Source organism: Pararge aegeria, chromosome 4, assembly GCF_905163445.1.
Source record: "Pararge aegeria chromosome 4, ilParAegt1.1, whole genome shotgun sequence".
NCBI classification, from domain to species: Eukaryota; Metazoa; Arthropoda; class Insecta; order Lepidoptera; family Nymphalidae; genus Pararge; species Pararge aegeria.
The window spans coordinates 12,838,979-12,863,369 of record NC_053183.1 but is presented as its reverse complement, the minus strand read 5'-3'; the positions used below and the strand labels follow the sequence as shown (position 1 = coordinate 12,863,369).

Genomic DNA, 24,391 nt, shown 5'->3' with positions numbered 1-24,391 from the left:
CCTTTAGGAGGTTTATAGCCCGAGCTAAAAATATATGTGCTGACGTATTTGCTCTAAAAACTTTTATTTTACGTAACGTGTCGGTTTCCACGACATTTCATGAGGTCGCAGGGATGGGGAGTATCGAGCTTTGGGCGTACAGCGTCGTAGGTCGTGACGCGACGCCGATGACGTCACTCCCGCGGGTGGAGGGTGCGACAACCAGCCAGGGTAGTCACCCCCCAGTGAAAGTCAGCGTCAGTACGATCCGTACCTTCAAGTAAAGAACTCGTCGCGCTTTTTTTTTCTCTATGTACGCCGATAATATAACCTGCAAACTTTTCACAGCTTCAAATCAGTGGTACAGTGAAAATGTATTTCATGTCTTGTGGCGTTATATGATCACATAATAAGTTGGTTTATATATTTAATTCCTTGATCTACATTCCTTGAAGTGCATCTAAATTAAGAGGCTGAGTAACGACAAAATCCCACTCGACTTTAAATTAGAGGTTTAATTTTTATAAAACCTTAAATAATCACCACTAACACCTACGTCATCTAGAAAATAGAAATCCCTAGAATCAATAACAAATAATAAAAACAATAGAGATATGTTTTTTGTTAGCATAATTTAACCTTGAAAAATATATGTATTTATTCATAAAATAACCATAGCTCTCCTATTTACCTAGGTAGGCACTTTGGAAGTAGACATAATTTAATTATCATAACCCTAATAGGGTTCTCATTTTCCAATAATTAATGTGATTAAATATGGCCCATCGAGTTTGTCCAATGGGGACTACGACTCCTGTTAACCCAACATTTTTATTTACAATCTAATTTCAGCACCAATGCACGAAAGCTGCTAAAAATAGCTGGGGTTCGCGCGCTCGCGTCGCCCGCAACCGGCACTCGTTTTCACTACTCACACTATTTCTGTCTATAGAAAAGCAATAAGATTACAATATATGAAAAGAAAAATAGATCGACTCATGTGCGGACGATGAGAAAAGTGCGAAAAAAATATCGATAGTCGCAAAGCGACAGTGATTCCCGATGTTACAGTGATTACAGTGACTTTATTTAATTTTACAACGCAAACGCCGCTGAAAAGTAAGTAACGTACTTAGAGCTGTGTTTCAATTCATACCGTATGTGCTTATATTTTTTTTTTTCGTTATTCCACTTGCGGTTATAATAACCGAATCATTCAAAGATAACATGAACGTCCTTTTTTTATAATATTTATTTTTTATTATTGTTTAACAATATTTCGTTTAGGTTTTTAGTTTTAAACTCAGATAGTAACATCTTAAATCAATGGTTAAATTACGTTCTGAAGGAAATGTTAATAGTTAAGGATTATACTGTAATATATTTATAGTAGTAGTACTTATCTGCAGATTGACTTGATTTTTCAAAAGTGCCTGTAAAATAGGTCCTTTATTATTTCCAAATGGGATCAGCCGGGAATCAAACCAAGATCTAGACCACTTACTAATGATGTTAGTTGCGCGGTGTGGAACACAGCAAGAAACATTAAATACTAGTTACTTACTTCTATATCTATAAATTTTGTTACTAATATTGAAAGAGTCACTTTCAATGTTCGCCGAAGAGTACCGATTTCCACATGTCATTGATGTTTATAGGGTAAAACAAAACTGTATTTATAGTATATCTATACCTGATAACTGATAGCAACAAAATGTGTTCCCAATATGGAAAGCTTATTATTGTTAACTTGAACGATAACACGATTTGAGAATTCATTGTGTGTCCTATTCAAAAAACTAGAACTAGGCTCTTTCTACATAAGAAATAATATTTTGGTTTAATTAACTGATTTTAATTATTAAGTGCAATGCATTTAAACATAAGCTCGTATATAACGTACCTACGGCCGACTAAACTTAAAATTTTTGGATTAAGAAAAGAAGATAAATAGGTAATTATTATTAGTATATTGAATGAATGAATGAATACTTTTATTGTACACCAAAGAAAAAAGTAGTTACAGAGATATAAACATAGAGCAAGAGAGTACCTACAATTTGGTGGCCTTATCGCTACACAGCGATTTCTTCAGGCAACCAAAGGCGTAAAAGGAAAAATCATAGAAAAGAGGTAGGTAGTGCAATCAATAAGATTAAAAAATCTTTAGGTATATTCAATAATATTTAATTATCTTTATACTTATATTGATTTTTTTATATTTTATGGAAAGTATCAAAATGGAAATGAAAAGTAAATAGTTCGTCTGAATCTAGTTTGATTTCAAACTGTCAGTTCTCAGTTACATATATTTATTATCCCATTAAATTATATGTAATGCTGAAGTGCTTACTCGTATAATATACGGTTTACCTACGTGCATACCTTCCTATGTGATCGCGCTCACATTTGGTAGGTATCTAGCTACGGCCTGTCATAACATTACATTACGCACACATTGTGTGAATCAATATTGCATGTCTGTATAATTTCTAATCAGTTCCAATCGCGTTTTAACCTTGATGGTAATAAAGTTAGTTTAATATCCCGTAGTTTCATTTATAAGCGGTGAGTAACTGTTTGAAACATGTTGAAATTTAAAAACATTTTGCTTATTTTTACGTGTTATGAAACCAGAATAACAAAAACTGATTTCGCTTCAAATTTATAAACTGTTTGGTGATAAGTAGGTACAAAAGACTTTTACCGGTAAAGTGCTAACAGGCTGCGACCGAAACCTCCCACCAGACACGATTTGATACAATTATTAAGAATTTCTCCAATTTCGTAGAGTTTTCCGACATGGCACAGTGATTAGAGTTACGGTCTTATAAATGTATGGTCCCGGGATCTGAATTGCTTCTGCTGTGGGAGGCTTTAGCCGCCGCCAACGTGCCGCCAGCGAAAAGTTTATGAACGGGATAACGTCTAGTGAAGTAAAGAAATTACATTCCCTAGTTTGATATTTTTTTACCCATTTGATTGTATGGAATCTTAAGAACGACGTCTACTTAGTTAAAGTTTGTGAATCAGTATGTCACTAGAAGAATCAAATGAAGAAAGAAATGTCACCTTTTATTTCCATACATATTTCCATTCAAACTTTTACAAGATCGAATTAGTAGAAGATCGCACACTTGGAACTCAGTTATCAGTATGCATCGCAGCACCAGCGCCATTTAAACAAGTGTTTTTTTAAATCTAAAGCGAAGGTTTTACGGCTTATGAGGTAAATAGCTTAAGTTAAAGACAAAATCACCAAAAAAGTATTTAGAAAACAATGTAAAAATATGCAGTTCCATATTTACTTACATACATAATCATATGTTTCCCATGACATCGTCTGCGTATGATTTCTGATGTGTCCCGTACAAACTTTAATTACTGCTCCAAACAATAGGTAAGTATACCTTTATCCACCGCGTCAAGTCAGTGTAATATCAATGAAAATTGTCATGAGGTAGACAATAAAAAAAATCAGGATTTATAAAAATTCCACCCCCCAACGAATTAGATTCGCGCTTCGATTTAAAAATCTTTTTTTTTGCATTATATTTTTGCCCTTATTCTTGCCTTATTCTTGAGATTCTAAAGCAGGAGGCGATGACACGGTGTGTCGGGTTATATTATGTGGGATACCGGAAGAAACTTGAATGGGAAACTTATAGAAAGTTGTACAAGGACAAAGTCGCGGGAAACCGCTAGTACTTTTATTATAATTGGTGTAGTATGTACATACCTACGTAGGTATTCGTATCGACTCCTCATCAGTGAATAGCGAAATCTCTAGCACTTCTGGCATCTGGGTAATGTAAGCCGTTAAGTTTCTGATTCGGAATGAGCTAACATTAAAACATTTTAACGTAGATACCATTCTTGCCTCTCTCCGGGATCGGCCTGTTCATATAGGCGAACGTGGTAAAAGGCTGCACGACGAGGCACGGGGCGAACTTGAAAATGAATATAGAACATTTTTTTTAGTGCTGTGAAAGACACCGAATTTTAACTCATTTTATCTACCATAATTTTTTTTTTCTCTCCAAGTAAGTAAGATTTCTGCATCTATGCATTGTCTAATGATTGTTAGATCCCGCCAACACGCATTGGAGCCGGGTTTTTATACTGTGAATTCCAGTCACAGCATTTTTAGAGAACCGCTAGCAAAATGTCTTAAATTAAGCTTGTCGATGAAATTACGAAGTTAGTCCGTCTGACATACCTAATCTTAAACTATTAAAGGTGTTTTAATGTTATCGACAGTGTAGTAACATATTAAATGAATGGCTATCGACTTGAAATATGGAATGTTTATAGAAAATGCTTGTTTAACTTGAATGCGATTTCTTTTAGATAAAAGGTCAAGAACTTTATGTACGTTAAACGAAAAGGGATACGAAAAGTACGTATCCAATAACGTGATACGAAGTGTACGTATCCATACGTAGGTAAACCTTAACCTAAGCATAGTGATCCATCGTAGGTAACTCATCTATTTCATCCACTTCAGTCAACGTTAAGAGACCAGCGTAATTGCTGTTATAACTAGTTCATAATCTTTTTATTCAATAATCTAACATACAATAACTCAACAATAATGTTAATAAGCAGAATATTATAAATTCCGTCAAATTCTGCCTTCATTGCCATTGATCAACTAATAACAGTTAATTGACGCCTAGACTCTTGAGCAGAAGTCGATAATCTCGATAATTTTACCACAGTAGTCGTTCCAAAAACATCTGTCCACTGTCGTGTTTTTCGTCATACCTACCTACGTCAGATGTCGCAACATGCGTGTAATAATCATCTAAGAATTTGACCTACATTATTTAAGCTAGAACTATTTATCGTATGAATGGAACAATTGGGCGTTCACGTTAATTAAAAACAAGAGTGGTTTTAGCCCGGTGGTTAGGACTTCGGCTTCACTATCGGGTTCACATTCTGGCACGCACCTCTAACTTTTTCAAATTATGTGCGTTTGAAGCAATTAAATATAACTTGCTTTAATGGTGAAGGAAAACGTAGTGAACCTAAACCCTTCTCATTCTGAAAGGAACCCCAGACCCCACTGCGCCAATCGGCCGTCAAAAAAAGAGAAGAAGATAAGTTTTTGTTTAGTATACTATGTGATAAAGCCACAGAATTAAGAACATACATTACAAAACCAATCCACCTCAGTAGTGTTTCTCCAACAGGCGGTTAGTCACTTAATTCCATTTAGCAGTTGACAATAATTATTTTACCTCTAATGTTCTAAACGTTTACCATAAAATGGGAATATTTTCTGAGATGGCAAAATTCCACGGGTGTAAGACGTGCGCGGGGCGTTTTCACTGTTTTGGACACAAAGAACTGCATGGAATAATGGCTGAATTAGGATTCTGTATTATCTTAGTTCTGAGGATAAAGCCAGCCAAATTCACTCTCCAATTGTATCTAGACCATAAAAATTAACTAAAAAATGTAAAGGCAGTTTGAATAACATGTGTATGTGTACATAACACACTGCTATTGTATTCAAAGGAAATAATAACAAAATAATATATTATATTTATAAACTTTATTAATAAAAACAATTCAACAAGCAAAACAAAATAGTATACCTAACAAATGACATTTTCTTGTGTAAACAATTGGTTCTTTATATATTTATAAACTTATCTAATAACAAAGATTTAAACAGGTATAAAAATTTTATTTTCATAACATTTACCACTATTTATTTGTGCTGATTCATGCTGCGAATAATTATTATGGATTTCATCCATCATACTTAAAATGGGATAATGTGAAATTAGTGTGGATGTTGACTAAAATTATTTTGAGACAATAAAACTTACTTAATATGACTCTAAAACTGATTGTGAAACCTAAAGTATTATTTTCAATTACCTACATCTAATATTTTTAACGAATATGAAACAAATGTTTTAACAAATCCAAAACCCTTATTGTATTAAAATTTGGTAACTACCGTAGGTACACAGAACTAAAGGTTACACATAATCTACGACTCTAAGTCTCTAACAATACCCAAAACTGTTAACAACTACTAACTACTGTTAGCTATGAATAGCTAATTACCATAACAATTATATAACCTTAAATGGTTAATGAACTCTTTTCTTAATTATATTAAAAATAAGGCACATAATTACCATCATACATTAAAAGATATTATTTCCCAGTAAAAGATATTGATTTATTAAATCCATTTGAGCGCAAACCAATTATTACTTTAGGTATATTTGTAGGTATGATAAAATCCTTCAAAAGTATATATTTTAAACAAAAATATCAATTCATATATAAACAATATGTATTATGACTAGAATAAATAGGATGTAGGCCAATTCTTCGGTCAAATTTTAATACCTAAAAAATATTTAAGTCACAAATAAAAATCTTTGAAATATTTTTACAAGTTTTTATGGCACTCACTCAGCTGGCTTCAACAGAAAGAAATATTTATTAGTAAATACTATCAATTATACCTTAAATTTTTTGGCTTTTGTGTAAATATTATAATCTGAATTGTCAATAGGACCAGTTTATTTGATGGTATGGTAATATAGACAAAGTACATAATCAATAAATATTATCAATGCTCTCTACATTACATTTTGGTATAAAATTAGGTTAACTTTTATAAAAAGAGCATATTTAATAATTCATTAAGATATGATGAATTATTATCATCATACAAATAACATTCTACAGACAACAACAGAATAAAAAAGCAAATTTGTAATGCAAGGTTAAGTACATTTTTAACTACTGGAAGACTAAGTTTACTGTTTTCTCTCTTAACAACTGTTTCATATTTTATACTAGAGCTATATAAACATACAATTTTTTCTGAAACAATAAAATAACTTGTTAGTTTTTATTTCTTGAGAAATAACTTCCCACTGCATAAATACTTCCCTGCTTTAACAGAACCCTTTATCAACATTTAAAACTCCTTACACTTTCAGGAAAATAGGATCTAAGTAAGCTGTTGCTTTGGGCCATATTTCATCAGAGGTTCTCCCTTCAAACTCTTTAAGTATACCTTTCTCTCTATAAAAATTAATAACGGGCCGAGTAATCTGCTCATATATTTCCAGTCTCTTTTGTACGGCTTCAGGTTTATCATCCGGACGCTGAATCAAATCCTCTCCAGTTACATCATCTTTGCCCTCTGATTTAGGGGTATTAAAACCAATGTTGTACACTCTTCCAGAGGGCAAATGGACCCACCTACTTTTCACTCTATCAATAATTACATCAAACGGTACTACTAAGTTTAACACCACATCCACAGGCTGTTCTTTCCACAGAGCATTGGCCTGGGCCACAGTCCTAGGGAAACCATCTAAAAGCCAAGGTCTATTATCTACTTTCTTCAACTCTGCTATCATAAACTTTATCATCACACCATCAGGAACAAGTTTTCCCTCATTAAGGTACGATTTCACTTCCTTTCCTAGCGCAGTCTGTTTTTCTATATGGTCCCTAAGCTTATCACCACTAGAAACATGTTCCACATTGTATTTCTTGACTATTCTAGACGAAATCGTACCTTTTCCAGATGCCGGAGCACCCAATATTAAGGCTTTTAGGAGTTTGCCTTTAACAGTCATTTTCGCTTGATATCCTCAGAGCGACCTTTGATTTGCGTACTTTGATACGATGATATTGCCACTACTATCTGAGGCGGCCTGGCCTTGCTTGCGTCCGTTCGGACTTATAAACTATATTATCGTTAATAATCTCACCGATCGAGATTACGTCATTTTGATAGCAATAATAAAACAATACTGATCATTTCCATGTTTCTGATAAGAATTTAGTAAATCGAAGCGGCAAGCGTAGAACTTTACACAGTTTATACTTACAAGTTACAAAACCTTTCCTTACTAACATATATCACATATTTTATAAAATTTCACATAAAATTCAACACTTCTAATTAATAAAAAATATAAAAAGCAAAAATAAACATTTCGAAGACGATCAACAAAACATACTGTCAAATTCCACTACACAAATGATTCGCCATTCGACAACATTCAGCAATAACATTGAGCCCATAGACAATTTGAGCCTTGGGGACATGCGCCAAACATAATGTCAAACGTCTCTGGAAGCGTTCACAGTTAAATTTATAACTGGCAGTCTCATTCTATATCTGTCCCTCTTTGCTGCTTAGTAGAGTACCTATAGAATGTTTTTTGTAAAACGTAATGCGCAAAGCATTACTAATAAACTGTCCCTAATGTAGCCCCCTCTACCTCGTTGTGGTCCAGTTTTTAACATGTTCGATCACGAGTCATTGGGTTCGATTCCAAGATCAAGCCAAAAATAGACTGGTATGCTGTTAGGATTAATGAAATTTCCCTAATTCCTAGTGAAATTTATCCACCCCAGTTCCTCACAGAGTATCTTAATTACTTTGTCCTTTAAGTTAGGAGACTAGTGTCTTGCGGTGTGGCATTAAGACTGCGAATGGTGATGAGTAAGATCTTTTTTAGGGATCCGTAGAGCCCCTGATAGAATTGACATGCCTGTCTGTTTGTGCATATGTATGTCTTAGTCTAGCTTAGCTCAATAACTTTTCGTACTTCAAAAGCTGTAATTTTGTATGATTAAAATGCGTAAGCATATTTTTAGGGATGCCTACAAAGAGATAAATGAGATCGAAAGAGAGAAAAAACTACGTAATGAAAAGAGTTTCGTAACGTCAAAAAAAGAAAGACCGGTACGATATTGCGTAGAATCCAAGGGTTGTTTATTGAATTTACCTAACTGTTGTAACCCATAAAGATTAGCGTGTTATCGTCTTAGACGGCATCATCACTTATCACAAGGTGAGAGGTGTACTTAGTCAAGGGCTAACTTGCAGTGGAATAAAAAAATAAAAAAGGTACCCGAGGCCAAAGGATTCTAACAGACGGTACGGACCCTTCCACTATGTCTCATGAACTCTAATAGATAGTTGGAATTCGCACAGAATGTGTATTTGTATTGCTTCTATAAGATAAAATGAATGAAAATAAAAATGATAAGTACCTAACAATTTATTGTTTTATTTTGCGCTAAACCAAATAATTAAATGTACTTGGAATCGTCTTTTTATTGAAAATTATTTAGAGTTAAGTTTCGAAACCATGTAACGAAAAGGGTGAAAAAATATAATAATAACATTATTAGGTAATAATTTCTTTTCCTTGTCTAGTGACTTCTTTAAATAATATTGTTTCTTTAAAATATAAATATAACCTAAAATAAACTATTTAAAACTAAATAAAATCTAAAACGTCCTCGAAACCACCGCAGCGAGGCACAGTTCCTAAGATGCTGGCAGCATTGCCCCTTTGGATGGCCAAACTAATTCGGTGGCCAAAGTAACTGCCCGCTCTAGGATCACCGGTAGAGTGATTAATAATCGTAGTTAATAAAAAATAAATAATAATAATTTATTAATCATCTATTATTTTTGGTAATAATCACAATTCACACCTAAACAATCATTATAAACAATGTTCACGTTCTGAATACTGTGGTTCAAAAAACATTAGACATTGGTTGTAGTTCCTTTGTTCAGAGTATCAAACTAAGTCCACATTGTATTGTGAAGGGCAACTAACTATACGGAACTCTATGTTGCGCGTGGCATGACACGCCTTAACCGGTTGTTAAACATTTGTAACATCTCTGTTGTAGGATGATGGCAAAGTTAAGTTAGTTAGTTTTCAACTTTTACAGATTTGTTTGTTATTTCCAGAATGGCGCTTGTAATGTTACCCTGCGACCTTCCCTGGTGGACCTCCGTGCAACGTCATTTAAAACATCTCCTTGTAGCTTCTTCATCTGCAAAATTAACAGCCAGCATGTTGAAAATTCACGATATGTGCAAGTTTGTATCTTTCAAAATTTAAGCTATCATAATAGTTTACCGACGCTTCTTTTTTCGCTAGCCAAACGAGACAAGAAAATCCTGTCATACATTAAGTTATTTTTAAATAGGCTTCCTGTGATGCTCGGACCTGAGACTAAAAAAGACAAATCAATCAAGTAGTTTTATAAGAAATCACATCTCCTACAGTTTCTAAAACCTATAAAACTAAAACTAAGTATCTCTTGCCGTAACAATGACATTTTCTGTTTGAAATTATTGTTTATTCTCGTTTTAGTATAGGGATAGATCCAGATGACGATGTCAGGGATCCGGATCTGATGAAAGGGTTCGAAAAATTTTTAGAGGAAGAATTAACTGATGAGGAACGCAGAACTTTCTTGGACAATACAATCCGAATCATGGTGAATAGAGCACTACATTTAAAAAGATGGCGCCCACCCAAAGGACTTATGTTTAGTTTACAGCAACAAAGTAAGAAATTCTATTTATAGTAGGCATGTGAAAATATTAGCTTTTAATCACTAAATGTTAGTGGGCGGCTTAGCAGAAGTTTCCTTTTGTAATAAATATAATAATATTTAATAAAAGCAGGCGTTGCTTTGCGAAAATCCATGATATATTATGAAAATTAAGCTTAATTTGCTATACTCCGCGAAAAGCAGGAGAATCTGTATGGTGTAATTTATAATTTCTTCTATCCTTATACTCGCCAAACCAAACAGATTCTCCTGCTTTTCGCGGAGTATAGCAAATTTAGATTTATTTTCATAAAATAATAATATGCCCGCGACAAGTAGACGTGGCGTTTTCAACTAAAATAAGGGGAACAATGTACTCGTAGGTAATAAAAGCGTAACCAAGATTTTAACCGTATAAACGAGTCCCGAATTCGTACAGCCCGAAAATAAAATAACGGAGCCCTAATTATCGTCTATTCCGGCCTTATGTCCACTTCAAAATCAAAATCACTACAAAATCCGTTATGTACAGTTAATTGTAATTTGAAAATGCCATGCAACGACTCGATGGTGCCACTGCGTTGTCTCCAGCATTATGGCGGCTAATTTAAATGAACCTTACCGTTTAAGACAGGTATTAAACTTAAGCTTTTCATTGACAAGATCTTTATGAAAATTATTAATGTGTAATTAATTAATTTTCATTTTTCAGGTGACGTGACTGAACTCGACTATAATTTCCTTTCGTCACTTGTTGCCCACGCATTCTTTTCAACTTTCCCGAAACGGACGCTCAAAACACATCCGACATTGCAAGACTTCAATTTTACGCATTTTTTTAAGAATTTACATAGGTGCGTCAAAATTTTCTTTCATAAACTTAATACAGTTACTCTCGTAAGTCATAATGGATTATCCATCCATAAGTATAGCTACCTGGCCATTAAATTATCTATTATTCTTTATTTTGTTACAGAAAATCCCAAAGAAATAAATTAAAAAGTCTCCTTCATTACTTCGAATGGTTGGATAAGAATAGTAACGAAGGATGTATTAAATTAAGTAGACAGGTATAACTTTGGACTTAAATTTCTTTTCCCATCTGTTTCTGCCCGAATACACATTTGTTTACTACTATTTGCATACTTATAATCATTTCAGGTAATGACATCTAAGCAGTGGTTGACAATAGAAGACTGGTTGGAATGCTCACTACCTCTTTGTAAATTGTTGGTAAGGCACGAGGGTAGGCCGGAGCGATGCGAGACCGATGATGCACTAAGAGTCTGTTTTGCTTCTAGCAGAATCGGTGGGGAGGTATTACTTGATGGGGAGTCGCAGGTTAGAATATGATTTTTTTTTTTAAATATAAAATTAGAATTTGTAATAAAATATAATACAGAGCTACTATGTGAATTCCACGATGCTATTGGAAATTTAGATCAAAAAAGAAAATAACACGAAAAATAAATGAAAAGTAGGTATAAGTAGCAACTAAAGCTGTAGCAAATGTATCGCAAAATCATTTTTCAGGAATCCTTAACAATGTTTATGATGCCTGAACTTCTACCTGCCATGCTTTCCGTAGAGGCGCTCGAAGACAACGAAGTTTTAAAAGTAGAAGGTGTTAGAATGTTTAGCAGAATTAGTGACAAAAGGCAGAAAAACAATATAGAATTGCTGGATGAACCAAAAACTGTAAGTACCTCTAAAATCTCTCAGGCACTAGTGGAACAGGTAAAACGCTACCTCTCCCCGAAAGACGTCACACGTGTTCAGTTAAATAAAATCTCAGTATTCGGTTTGCCCGGACACCGGTGTTAGTAATGTATTTCTATCGTCACGTTGTCATCAGTGTTTCTCGTAATTGGCTAATTTCAGGTGTAAAGTAACGAGAAATTAAACATTCACTTATATAGTATGGTTAAATTATTAATACAATTATTACATTGTTTAAATTTGGCAGGTAACGGTGTGTCTAATGGATGCAGAAGATTACAGTGCACTACCACTAGGCCAATGGGAAGAGGATAACATTCTTCGAGAACTAAACAAATGCCTGTTAGCATACCAACAAACTCCAATGAAAAGCCGCGAAATTCAGAAACTTGAAAGACGGCTGTCCCCTATAGGTATTTACGTGTATCCTTACAAGCTTTTAAATGTTAAATAAATGGATTGAGAACCCACATATATTATATTTTCATTTTGTAATTTTCAGGGGAATCGTTTAGCCAAACGCCCGAAGTTGAAACCACAGTAATGATAAAACAAGCTTCCTCATGTAGTACATTAAACAGTATCGCCAGCAGAAGTCCTTCACCGCAAAATTACAGCGCAACTGCCCTCAATCTCAATGATCCAAGTAAGTTCAAATTGACACGAATTCATGCAGTGGAAGAAAATAGTGCCCTCATACTCCTACGTCTTTGTCGCCGTACCATCCTCAGCTTACCCATGCAACGTTAATCGTTAATTGCCAAGTGGAGCTCGTCCTTCCTCCTGAAATTCGACGTAATATATAAACCGATGTAGAAACTGAACTAAAATTGTATCAGTCATTTCAAATAGGTAAGTTCTAACGTAAACATCTTTAGATATGCCACATATTGCGTATTATTATATTGAAATGCAAAACCCAGTAGCAGTTCGACCTTTAGAATGCATAACTAGAAGTAATAGATGCCATCCGTCACAATGAATATGTGTAGCTCATTAAAAATCAATAACAGAGACGTGGCATAACTGTAAAGATAAACTACGGCTTACTGTTACTTACTCAATGTAGTAATGTCTTAATTATATATCCTCTGTCTGCCTAAAAGTCTGGTTTAAAATCAAAAGCCCGGAGCTCGCCATTGATTAGGTATGCGTTATTGTGTTGCTGATTTGCTGTACCTAGTTATGCGTGACAAACCCATCTATGAAGTACTTACCGGCAAGGTGTTCATGTTCAAAAAGCAGCAGATGCGCCAATGATAAGATTGCAATTTTCATGGGGTAAACTTTCGTTTCAAAGCTAACGTGCAACTTACAGGTGTGGAATTACAAAAGCGTAAATGCTGGCTTTCGCCCGATGCTGGCACGTTGAACAACCGGCGGGGCAGATTCATAGTCCTTGGCTCTTCTGGAGAATGCCTGCCCGTGACACGAGGTTCAGGTCTCTCGGACACCCAAGAAGATAGCCTCTATTCCAGTTGCAACTCCAGCGATGATGAATTTCATAGTGCCAATGATAGCTTTGATTACGGTGAGTTTTCAAAACAGGGATACCCCATCTTTAATCAAAACCAAGCGCTTGTATGTTGTTAATCAAAACCACACAATGTTTTGACCTAGAACTGCCTTGTGACTATTTCCACCTATGCTTAATGACACTCCAATTTGTCTGAATACAGACATAAAGCTTCTAAACAATGCAATCATTAGTCGAACCCAGAGTTTTAACAAGTGAAAGTGATCTGTGATTTTCACAGTCCAGCATCGAAATATTAGTACCTAACTATTCTGAAATATATAGGTAGCGAAGACGAAGGTAGAGGAGAGAGCGCACGTCCAAATTCATTCCAATATTCCAAAGATTTATCCACGGAAGAAAGGAGGATAAGTTTCGCCGATCGCCTTAGGGAGGCTTTGCGGAGGGAGGCAGAGAATTCTTGCACAACAAGCACAACCGGGGACTGGTCCACGGACAGTTCAAGTTATGCTGTCGGAATCAGCATATCTGGTGCTGAAGTTAATGACAATGATATTAGGTGAGCATTTTCTTCTACGCCCAGGTTAAAATTTAATATTTCCGCTTTGCACTACCTACTACTTATGCAATACCAATTACTTATTGTTCAAGGACTTACCTTGAATAATAATAGGTAGTGGACAGTCACAGGCAATAATAAATAGTTAATAAGCATTTTATATACCTACTTAGCTATTATAGCTAGACAAACACTTATTTATTAGACGATTATTCGTAAACGTAATAATCGTCTTTATAATGCTTTTTTGTACCTCAGTGCAAAATAATCTCATGCCAAATAGGCGACTATTAAAACTTAAATTGCCCTTGTATTGTAAATTTATAAAGATTTCTATCGGTATTCGATAATTATAGAAAACTACGCGATGGCGGTAGAAAAATGCGTCCCACATTCGCACAACGCCAGCGATTTTTCAATCTTAAGAGTGAAAGTGAGCAGAGAAACAGAAAAAGCGTTTTTATTCTTGCTCGTTGTTTTCACAAAAATTGTGCGAGTGAACCACGCGGGTGTCCCTATACTATAACAGCATGATCTTTTTACAGGGTTAAACGTGGCGGATCCGTAGGTTTTGTATTGACGGAGAAAGATAATTTAGAAAATGGAAACCAGCCCCCGAGACGTCTTCTTTCCAGGAAAGAAACCGGGAATAGTTCCAAATACAGCTTCAGTACAGAATACACGTGAGTATAGAATTTTTACCTTGAAATTTACTTTTGATTACAACTTTAAATTTCTGAATTTTCTCTGGTCCGGCTGGTGACGTTACAATCACTTATTGGCGATTGCGTTTACTTATACGATTTAGCGTTCCGGTACATTTAGCTCCATATCTCGTTATTATTTTTTTCTCTGCATCATCACGTCAAGAGCAAATTTGTAGGGGAATTAAAAAAAATACCAATAAAGCTGAAGCGGTCAGTAGTTATTTGTAAGGGCCATTACTGAAATTTAACAGAATATAGGAACTGCGTTATTGGCAAGTTTTATGAATGGTTTTATTTTAATTTCAGTTCAGAATTAGAAGAAGTTTACGAGCAATTCAATCAGTGGCTAAACGATCCAATCGTTGATAAAGAAAACACAGAAAACAAAAACAGGGAACTGGATTCTCGAGATTTAGCTGTGATAAGGTATGTGATCTATAGGTATTTAGATAAACTATTAGAAATAGTAAAACAAAAGGGCCCATGTTTAACTTGCTTTCAATAATTTTAATTTGAACAAGTTGGCAGTGACCCTGCCTTCTGAGTGTAAAGCCGTGGGTTCGATTTCCACAACTGGAAGAGGTTTGTGTGATGAGCATTAATGTTTTCAGTGTCGTGTGTTTATCTATTTATTATTAGTATTTATGTAAATATTCCTAAATATTCATCAGTTATCTTAATACCCATAACACAAGCTACGCTAACTTCCCAAAGTTACAACATCACACAAGCCTAGATGTTGTTAAATATTTATTTATATATATTTGACAAACTCACACTGAAGATGGGGCGTTACTTTACGTTGTCCATATGGCATAATGGCATGTCACATTAAAGCGTTGCGTCGTACTAATGCACTAATAAGACATCGCCAGGAAATTTGCGTAACGTCTTTGTGGAGATGAATCTCTGTCAGCAAATTAATTCTATTGTTGCTTAAAATTTTCCAACAAATTAAGACCATTTACAGATTTGCTGGCTCACTGTTAAAGAGAACGCTAAGTGAGTCAATGGCGAGCGGCACTTGCAACGCTGGTGCTGATGCGGCAGAGCTGTACGGGCGGGATTCGCGGGATAGAATGGCACCACGTAGCCTCGCTCTCGCCGCTCGCTCGCTGTCCCTCGAGCTCGCAAGACATCGACACCGACTCGCCGCGCATTTGGTATGCACATGACGAAAATACTTACGCATAATTCAAACGCATGAAGCATAACAAAAGCACAACCTGAGATCTACCTTTTCAGTTACCTAACTCGGCAGGACGCTTTGTTTATGTTACCATTCGGTACTGAACAGATCATGGGCTTATCAAATTAGAGATTAGACGAATTCACTACACTGCAAAAACTATAGTCACACAAAAATAAAAAATATAGTTATATTATCGAAATTTTTTGAATTTTTGACGAATTATGCTATGACGCTCAACTAAAACATTCTTTCTTGCTTTCTTGCGCAATAAAATTTACGTATAAGTACCTACCAATCTTATCTACTCTACTACGTGACAAAAAAATATTATACATCTAAAAAATATGAGATACGAGGTTTTTATAATAAAAAGAAAAGTAAATGGGTAAAGAAAAAAAAAACATCAAATGAAAACTAATTTTTTCAGTTGCAAGATCATTTACCGCAAAAATCATAAAATATCTTTAGTAGTCTTGCCGTGATGTTAGTACGATATTTTAAGAACTTTAATTAGATGCTTTGTTGTTGTTAGGATAGTTTTTTTTTTTTTATTGTTATATAGGCACGTCTGTGTTTTTGGACTAACGACATTTCTACACTAATATTTGTATACCTACTTACCTGTTAGTGTGAAATATTCTGAAAATTGGTTTGGAGCTTTAGTCGTACTTATTTTAAGGCTGGTATGTATTTCGAGCCTAAAAATTTAATATGTGAGCGTAGAACGAATGGACTAAACGCGTAAGGACTAAGGTAGGTTAGAAATTAAACCTTGCAAAAATTATTATTTAAGCAAAACAAAAATCTTTAACCACTTAAATATTAAGTAGGTAGGTGGTTACCTCTTGCTATCTAAATTCATAAAATGGTGTATTTTGACAGAAACGTAAAGTTAAAGAATCGATACCAGAAGATGTGTTAGAAAACACGGCTGCCAGTTGCGATATAGATGATAGAGATTCCAATGATAACGAAAAATCATTCAATTCATCTACTGAAACCAACTCTACACAATTATCCAACCCAGCAGTGAGAAAGAAAAAACTGAATTGGGTAGTCAACATGATAGTCGAGACTATAGAAGAAACTGTTGAATGTGAACCAGTGACGATTAAAATAAAAACACCGAAGGTCAGATGTGGTATCTGCTGTCTCAGTTTCAATCTAAAAAGCGTCTAAACCAAATTACCCACTAACATTGTTGATCGAAGCTAACGAAACATAGTTTGAAAGCACTTATCATTTGTGTATGCTTGATAATGCAAAGTACGTTTTTATGTAGCATGAAAAACCGCACGCACGCACTTCTGTGAGTGTGATTTTCGACCTACGTTTACTTATTCGATTGCGATCATATGGAATCGAACGTGCGCCATCTAGTTAAAATACTAAGAAACAGTATATCATTACTGATTTCTTATTAAGGCGGGCCCTAGCGCAACCTCGCGGAATCCAACCCGGGTAAGGAGACGATGCCTCGAAGCCCGTACCCTCTGCTTCCGACCCGTGTGGGTCATCTCCAAGCGGCCAATAGGCCGGTCGGGGGTACGGGCATCGAGGCAGCGCCTCCTTACCCGGGTCATATTGGTTCTGTGCTTCCGACCCACCAGATTTCCCGCTTGATGTTTCAGTATTGTAACTAGATGGCGCTCTTTTACTTTACGTCGATACGATATTATAATCGACTAATACGTACCTAAGTTACGTATCTGTAAGTTAAATATTTGGTGTTTCTGATAGATTTTAAATCTAAATATTACTTATATGAGACAGTTATTTTAGTATTCTTATGCTCGAAAGCACCTCCTAATCCTACTAAGTAACATAATCTGACACTTATACCTTTTTAAAAAGTATAAGATCATTCCGAAGATGTGCTGCTAAAAAAATTCTTAACTAACGGGCGGTTGAAAATATCGATTAATTACCTGTTTAATGGCTTTTGCATATTTTGCTAAAATTCCTAAAAGGCTAGTTGGAAAGAGGGTTCTTAGCTGATATTACCATATTAATAATAATAAAAACATATTGTTCCACATTTTTTTCCTGACATCAATAGACATTTTTAGAGAAATAACCGTACAAAGTTATTCAAAGTAAAAGTCAAAACTACCTTTATTCAAATAGTTTCACAAATGGTAGGTACTTTTGATACGTACTTACATTTCATGAAAAATGTGTAAACGACTGTGAGATGATGGCGATAACCATATTTGTAAACTTAAAACTAATGCTACTAGGCTCGGTTACTGTTGGTGAACCAAGCACATAGAATAATGTATCTCATACGAACTTATTGTTTTTCCCAATTACACCAAACCTCTTTTATTACCACTGGACAGGCTAAAGCTTTGTTTTATCCTCCAATTGACTGTCGCTATTTTAATCTAGAACGAGAATAAGAATGAAAACAAAACACTATATTACTTGTACCTACAAAAGACAAACATATTATAACAAAGGTGACATGCCGGTTCAAATGGGGACAAGAAGCTTTTATTTAAAAGGGACAGCCAGTAGTATGTTAATATTAAAGGTCAGTGTTCTCTTCTCAATCTCACTTTACGGCGCCGAAGACCTCTTTACCGTGTAAAGTCAAACTCAAAGTCAAAAATATCTTTATTCAAGTAGGCCCATAAGTGGCACTTTTGATGCGTACATAACATAAGAATTACACGGTAGTGAGATGATTGCGATAACCATATACGTAAACTAAAGCTATGAGGGGAAAATACATAAAATTTTCAAATATGTACTGACTATACACTGTCATTATTTTAAAATCTTTAAATTTAACTCTCAATGGATCGTAGTGTATTTAAATTGTTTTAATATCACAGAATTATAAACATAGAGAACCCTCATTCTGCCATGATTGCATGCAGTGCATCCTAAAACAGTGAACATGCCCGCGCACTTCTGACTTCACATCCGCGGAATGTTACAAGCTCAAAAACTTTTCTTAGTTTCCTAATTTAATGGTAAACGTTTAGAAGGTAAAATAATAACTGTTTACTGCTAAATTTAATGAAGTGATTAACCGCCAGTTCGAGAAACACTACTAACGAGTAGTGGTTTTTGATACTTCAATATTAGCCCTGTACACGGTTTCTGTATTTTTTTTAATTTTGTGGTTAAAATATAGTTTTTGCTTTCAGTTAAACCAACTGGCTCACAAGATAGTAACGGGAGGTGCATGCCGTCCGGTTGCCACTGGCAACTGGGGATGCGGAAGGCGGCAGCACGGACAACCGCAACTAAAACTTCTCCTGCAATGGTTAGCAGCCAGTGTGGCTGGCGTGCCAGCTCTCATATATTACACTTTCGGGAACGAGAAGTTATTTAAAGTAAGATTTTGACAATTTATATAACAACTGAGTCTTTGTAATAAATACATATTTAAAAGGCATTTTGTTGGCAAAAAAATAAAAAAAAAAGTGACAGCCTAGTAGGTAAGAAATCTAGAGTAACGAGTTAGACCCCGGCACGCCCCAGTGGCGTGCACTGGGTTTCTTAACAGGGTATGCATACGGCAGGAAAATTGCATAAAATGGCATAAATCCTCCTGCTATAAGAGTTATATATAAATTTTTATTTGCTTTTGCGCATGTATGAAGTGCACGCCACTGTACGCCCCTAATACTTCTCGGAGATATGTGCGTTTCTAGCAGTTAAATATCGATTGCTTTAACGGTGAAGGAAAATATCGCGAGGAAACCTACTTGGGCGTTCTTCATAATAAATTCCTAATATATAATCGAATCCGGACTTAGCAAGATTGGTGGACTACGGCCGCAACCTTTCTTATTCCTTATGGTGACCTGTGCTTTGTATCGGTCGGTAATGGATTTGGGATATAATAGACACAGTCCTAATCCTAGATTCCTGATTAAAACTTTTTTTACACAAAACTATAGCTTTCTAAATTTAATAATGACATATTTAGTGTAACTACGAGGTTTATATCTCCATAAGACCGTTCACGTTCCTTCCCAAAAAGGACTGTAATTTGTTTGAATTAATTAGTTATCAGTATTACATAAGTACGACATAGGTAGCTCAAATAGTTGCGAAGCTAAAGTGGCAATGGGCGGGCCGCATAGCTCGGGGAATCGATGGACGTTGGGGTCCAAAGGTGCTGGACCCCAACGTCCTCACACCGTAGACGTAGACGGTTGATATCGAGTCGCAGGCAGCCGCTGGAGCCAAGCGACACAAGACTGTAGTATTTGGAACTTCTTACACTTTTGTAGGACACCTATGTCCAGCAGTGGACGTCCGTTGGTTGACATGATGATGATGGTGATTGGTTATGATAAGGATGATGATGATAATTTAATGCACTCACTTCTTTTACAGTTGGATACATTAGTAAGGGTCCTAACAGACAGAAAGTGGACAGTGGGTCAACTGGCACGGGCAATGCTAAGATTCGCACGACAAACGCTGCACGAACCGCACGTCATTCCTGATAATCAGACACTGTTCGACGAGCTCATCGGCATAGAGAAAGTCCCTGATGATTATTAAAGGATTCTTATCAATTATGTTATAAGTAAAAAGAGATAGAAGTGCAACGTTAAAACTTGGCTAATTAGCCAATCAGAGATCAGTCGTGCGTTGTGACCCAACGTGATCAGTCTTGTTGACACGACCTGCATACACTCGGAGTCTCCGGACCAATAACTCCATAGTCGTTTGTATGCTCCATATAATAGGTACGATGTCATCTTGTGACATTGAAATGATCGTTTCTTGCCATTTCTCTACACATTCCTTTTTACTTATAATATTATTGCAACTTTCTAACTCGTTTATTCTATATATTTTTCTTTCTAGTTATAAATGAAAACTTTATTCTACTAAGTAAATTATTTTTATCATTTTAAATGAGACAGGCTTATGATTACGCCGTATAGCTTTGGTATAAGTCCTGTCACGTAACAAGACCGCTGAAGCTCATTATTTAACATTGACATTGTTGCCAGCATTGGCAGGTCTATTAAATTAGTTAAAGTATTATTAAATTAAATATACATTTGTCTGCAGGTATTAAAAAAAACTGCAACTGTGCTTAAAGTATGTCCCTAATTTTTTTTTACAATTGCTTGCAACATAACCACACAAGCTGTGCCCCGCAGTTTTACCTACGAGAACTGTAAGTCGTGGCCCATTTCCTTCCTCAACAAACGAGCTATTTAACGCAGTTTTTTAGTTGATATATTTATATTAACGCGTAAACATTTAACAAACCAAATCTTCATAATATTAATATAAATAATGACACTCAGTTACATGTAATTGTCCATTAAAATATCTCAGGTCGACCATCGGCGCCCTTTTTACGTGGCATCTAATGTTCAAATATACTTCAATATCTCAACTCTCTTTATCATCAACCTCTTCAAAATGTGTATTATTGTGAATTTATTACTTAATTTAAATTGGTAGAACTACCCACTTATTTATTATAATATTATTTAAGTAAAGTTTTTTAATTACTCATACGAAGTATTGATATTATGTCATACATATTTTTTTCTGCGCTCAATACATGTTTAATGCATTTATTTCGTCATTTCTAATCTCGATGAATCAATCTAATCTACAATTTATAATAGTATGTGATTATGGCAGCTGTGGCTTAGGTAATATAATATACAATGTTTGTGCAATTGAAGAAGTAGTATCTAAATTAGAAACACTTAAAAGCAATATAAAATGAATATTCGAATTAATATTTTTGTACAAAATTATCAGTACAACTGTGTGTATCAATTTATACCTATTGTAGGATTTTTATGAATTTCATATGATAAACATTTAAAAAAAAACTATAAATAAAACATTTTAATACGTATACCTTAACCTAGAATAAATATAATTTATTATACCTACACCTAACAACTACTCTCCATTTTTTCTAACTTGTCTTATACCTAATGTAAACAATATTCTCATTACTTATTACTATTAAGTCTGTTTAAAATATAAAAGTACAAGTGTGATTAAATGAATAAAAACAAACAAAATAAAAAGAGATTCATGTTGTGTAAGTGTGTTTTTATTATTTTCTTAACAATTTAAAATAAACTTTACACTAAAACAGAATGATTGTTTACATAATAAGGCAGGTAAGGAAAAATAGACTTTACATTTAAGTATATAAGCTCTATCTCACGAAGACTGTTCGGCTAAGGTTGTTTTACATGCACATGCAGATTATTACAACAAGATTTAAGGCTCTTTATCACGTCAGCCAACTTATATGCCACTGGTGTGGCAACTACTCGTATATTGAAAGAATATGCAAAGCTGTTCATACTTTGGAAGGTCGTAAAGATTGCATCGGTTTAGGCCTAAGTCATTGTGTGGCCGTAATATCAAGGTAGGTACTAGGAGCTGCAACTCTTTTTATATTTAATGTATATAAACCAAACTCAAATAATGTTAGGAAATTAACGTTTCCAATTAAATAAGCGTAAACCCTTTGATCACTGTGTTTGATTCGGAACACTTTGCACTCCACTACAACAACCGAGCCTTAACGATCTTCGTAAGACAGAAGGGTTAAAAGCGATTTCATTAAAGTCGCGTATAATGTACCTAATGAAAATAAAACCACACGCTAAAAATTAAAACTTTTCCAAATACTTATTAAAAAAAATATATTTTATCGTATGTAAATATATTGCTATCGTTATTATTTCTTTTGAAACATTAAAACTTCTATAACCAAAGAAAAGAAGCAAAGCGAGGTGATCTGAAAACTGAATATAATTCTGCCTGCTAACGTCCCGTTAATTTCGGCCCAGCCGTTCCTTGCTTCTGTACAAACAGACTTACACTTGAATTTTATTTATTTGTTTAAGTATTGGATTTATGTTGATAAACGTTTGATTAGTATTCATACTCCTAAGTAGCATTATTTTCAATTTAATTTGCTGTATGTTATAAGTGATGTTACTAAATGTTGAAATTCGGATAGTGCAAAGACAATTAATTTGGTCAATATTTAAGGTAGCCTTACCTTAAATATTGTCTTTCAAAAACACATAAAATACAATGTAGGGTGCGCTTAACCCCTAGTCAAAATTCAACTCCTCTGCGTTGGATTATAAGAATGTTACAAAAGCGACTTTTACCTACGCCGCCTATTCAAAGGGAATCACTTAGTGTCACGAAGTTCCTTAAATACTAAATAGAGGAACTACGGTATAGTCTTCGAATACATATACTTAATTTGATATAATATCATCAACTGAATGTAAACAATGAAAAAGTCTTGTTGCAAACAAAACAGAGTTGGTATACCCTCCACTAGGTTGCCAGACAACATCAAGCAAGTCTCAGGGAGACTCAGGAAGTCTCAGGGAGTAGCTGGACACGAGCGGCAAAAGACCGTGAACTGTGGAAATGTAGGGATTTCCAAAGGAAGACGTATGCCCGGCAGTAGACGTCCATGGATAAAGTGGATTGAAATGATGGTGTTGACGAATGTTATCAACATTTGCCAAATGTTTTATAGCTTTAGTATAAGATTTTCATGTAAGCTCATGTGCCGAAATTTCCGTACCGCTGATTTTTATTTTACAGCGTCCTGCCTGTGGGTGACACGAATTTGAATCTTAAAGTAAGGTCGACCAGTTTCACTTTACTGTGACGTTTTAGTGTTTCAAGACTCTAAATCGACCCTACTCGTTGCGAGCTTTCAAATTTGATATAAGAAAATAAAACACTAAAATGCAGGCATCCCTGTGTAATGCAATTTTTTACTTCAATGTGTCAAATTTCTATGAACTTCTCTACTTTTTTTTATGGTCCTCCAGTAAAATGATAGATTTACGCTAACTTGGATGTAACGTTAGTTTATATAAAAACTTACACTAAAGAAAAGGTAAGGTGGTGGCATGGTACGCTACGCTACACGATTTGCACCGGCAAACGACACGTTTTTACATTCTGCGATGTATGATATACAGTGTCTTAAAACTCGAAAAGGTCTTCCATAGTATGAATCTCAATGTGTCCAAAGTTTTGTTAATTTTGTGTAATTAATTGAAATAACCAAATACGATGATGCTAATAAAATTACTGCGTCACCTAATCGCTTTTTTATTTTAACTTCTTGAAGATGATTTTTATTTGACTTCAAGAGAACTTCTAACACTAATACTGTGTACACTGCAAGACCTGTTCCGTTTATTTAAGATTTGTTTACTCCTAATCAAATGATGTTTCGACTAGAGGTAAAATGGAAATTATCCATCATGTTTTTATGCGTGTTCGTCGTCATCAGAATAAAGAATTTACGACTCTAAAGCAAAAAAATTAGAATAATAATTATGCTATGAGGGTACAGTGTTTTGATACTCGTCGACGACTCCACGATT

At 34.9% G+C, this 24,391-nt stretch overlaps 2 protein-coding genes across 3 annotated transcripts; one reads left to right on the top strand and one right to left on the bottom strand.

Moving 5' to 3' along the window:
- Window positions 1-865: 865 nt before the first annotated feature.
- LOC120637822 lies at window positions 866-20,817 on the top strand. 2 transcript variants are annotated; one of them, XM_039909847.1, is made up of 17 exons: window positions 866-1,098; window positions 9,752-9,883; window positions 10,161-10,357; window positions 11,057-11,198; window positions 11,321-11,414; window positions 11,506-11,685; window positions 11,878-12,042; window positions 12,311-12,476; window positions 12,566-12,709; window positions 13,382-13,594; window positions 13,865-14,099; window positions 14,645-14,782; window positions 15,113-15,232; window positions 15,777-15,969; window positions 16,881-17,129; window positions 19,157-19,345; window positions 20,358-20,817. In XM_039909847.1, the coding sequence occupies exons 2-17, from the start codon at window positions 9,753-9,755 to the stop codon at window positions 20,526-20,528; spliced, it is 2,727 nt and encodes a 908-aa protein (XP_039765781.1). In that variant the 5' UTR covers window positions 866-1,098; window position 9,752; the 3' UTR covers window positions 20,529-20,817. The 2 variants fall into 2 exon arrangements, with proteins under 2 accessions (XP_039765781.1, XP_039765782.1); XM_039909848.1 differs by lacking the exon at window positions 16,881-17,129.
- On the bottom strand, window positions 6,822-8,091 carry LOC120637823 (GTP:AMP phosphotransferase AK3, mitochondrial). Its single transcript, XM_039909849.1, has one exon. It carries the CDS (start codon window positions 7,605-7,607, stop codon window positions 6,948-6,950), a length of 660 nt encoding a protein of 219 aa, XP_039765783.1. The 5' UTR covers window positions 7,608-8,091; the 3' UTR covers window positions 6,822-6,947.
- Window positions 20,818-24,391: the final 3,574 nt, after the last annotated feature.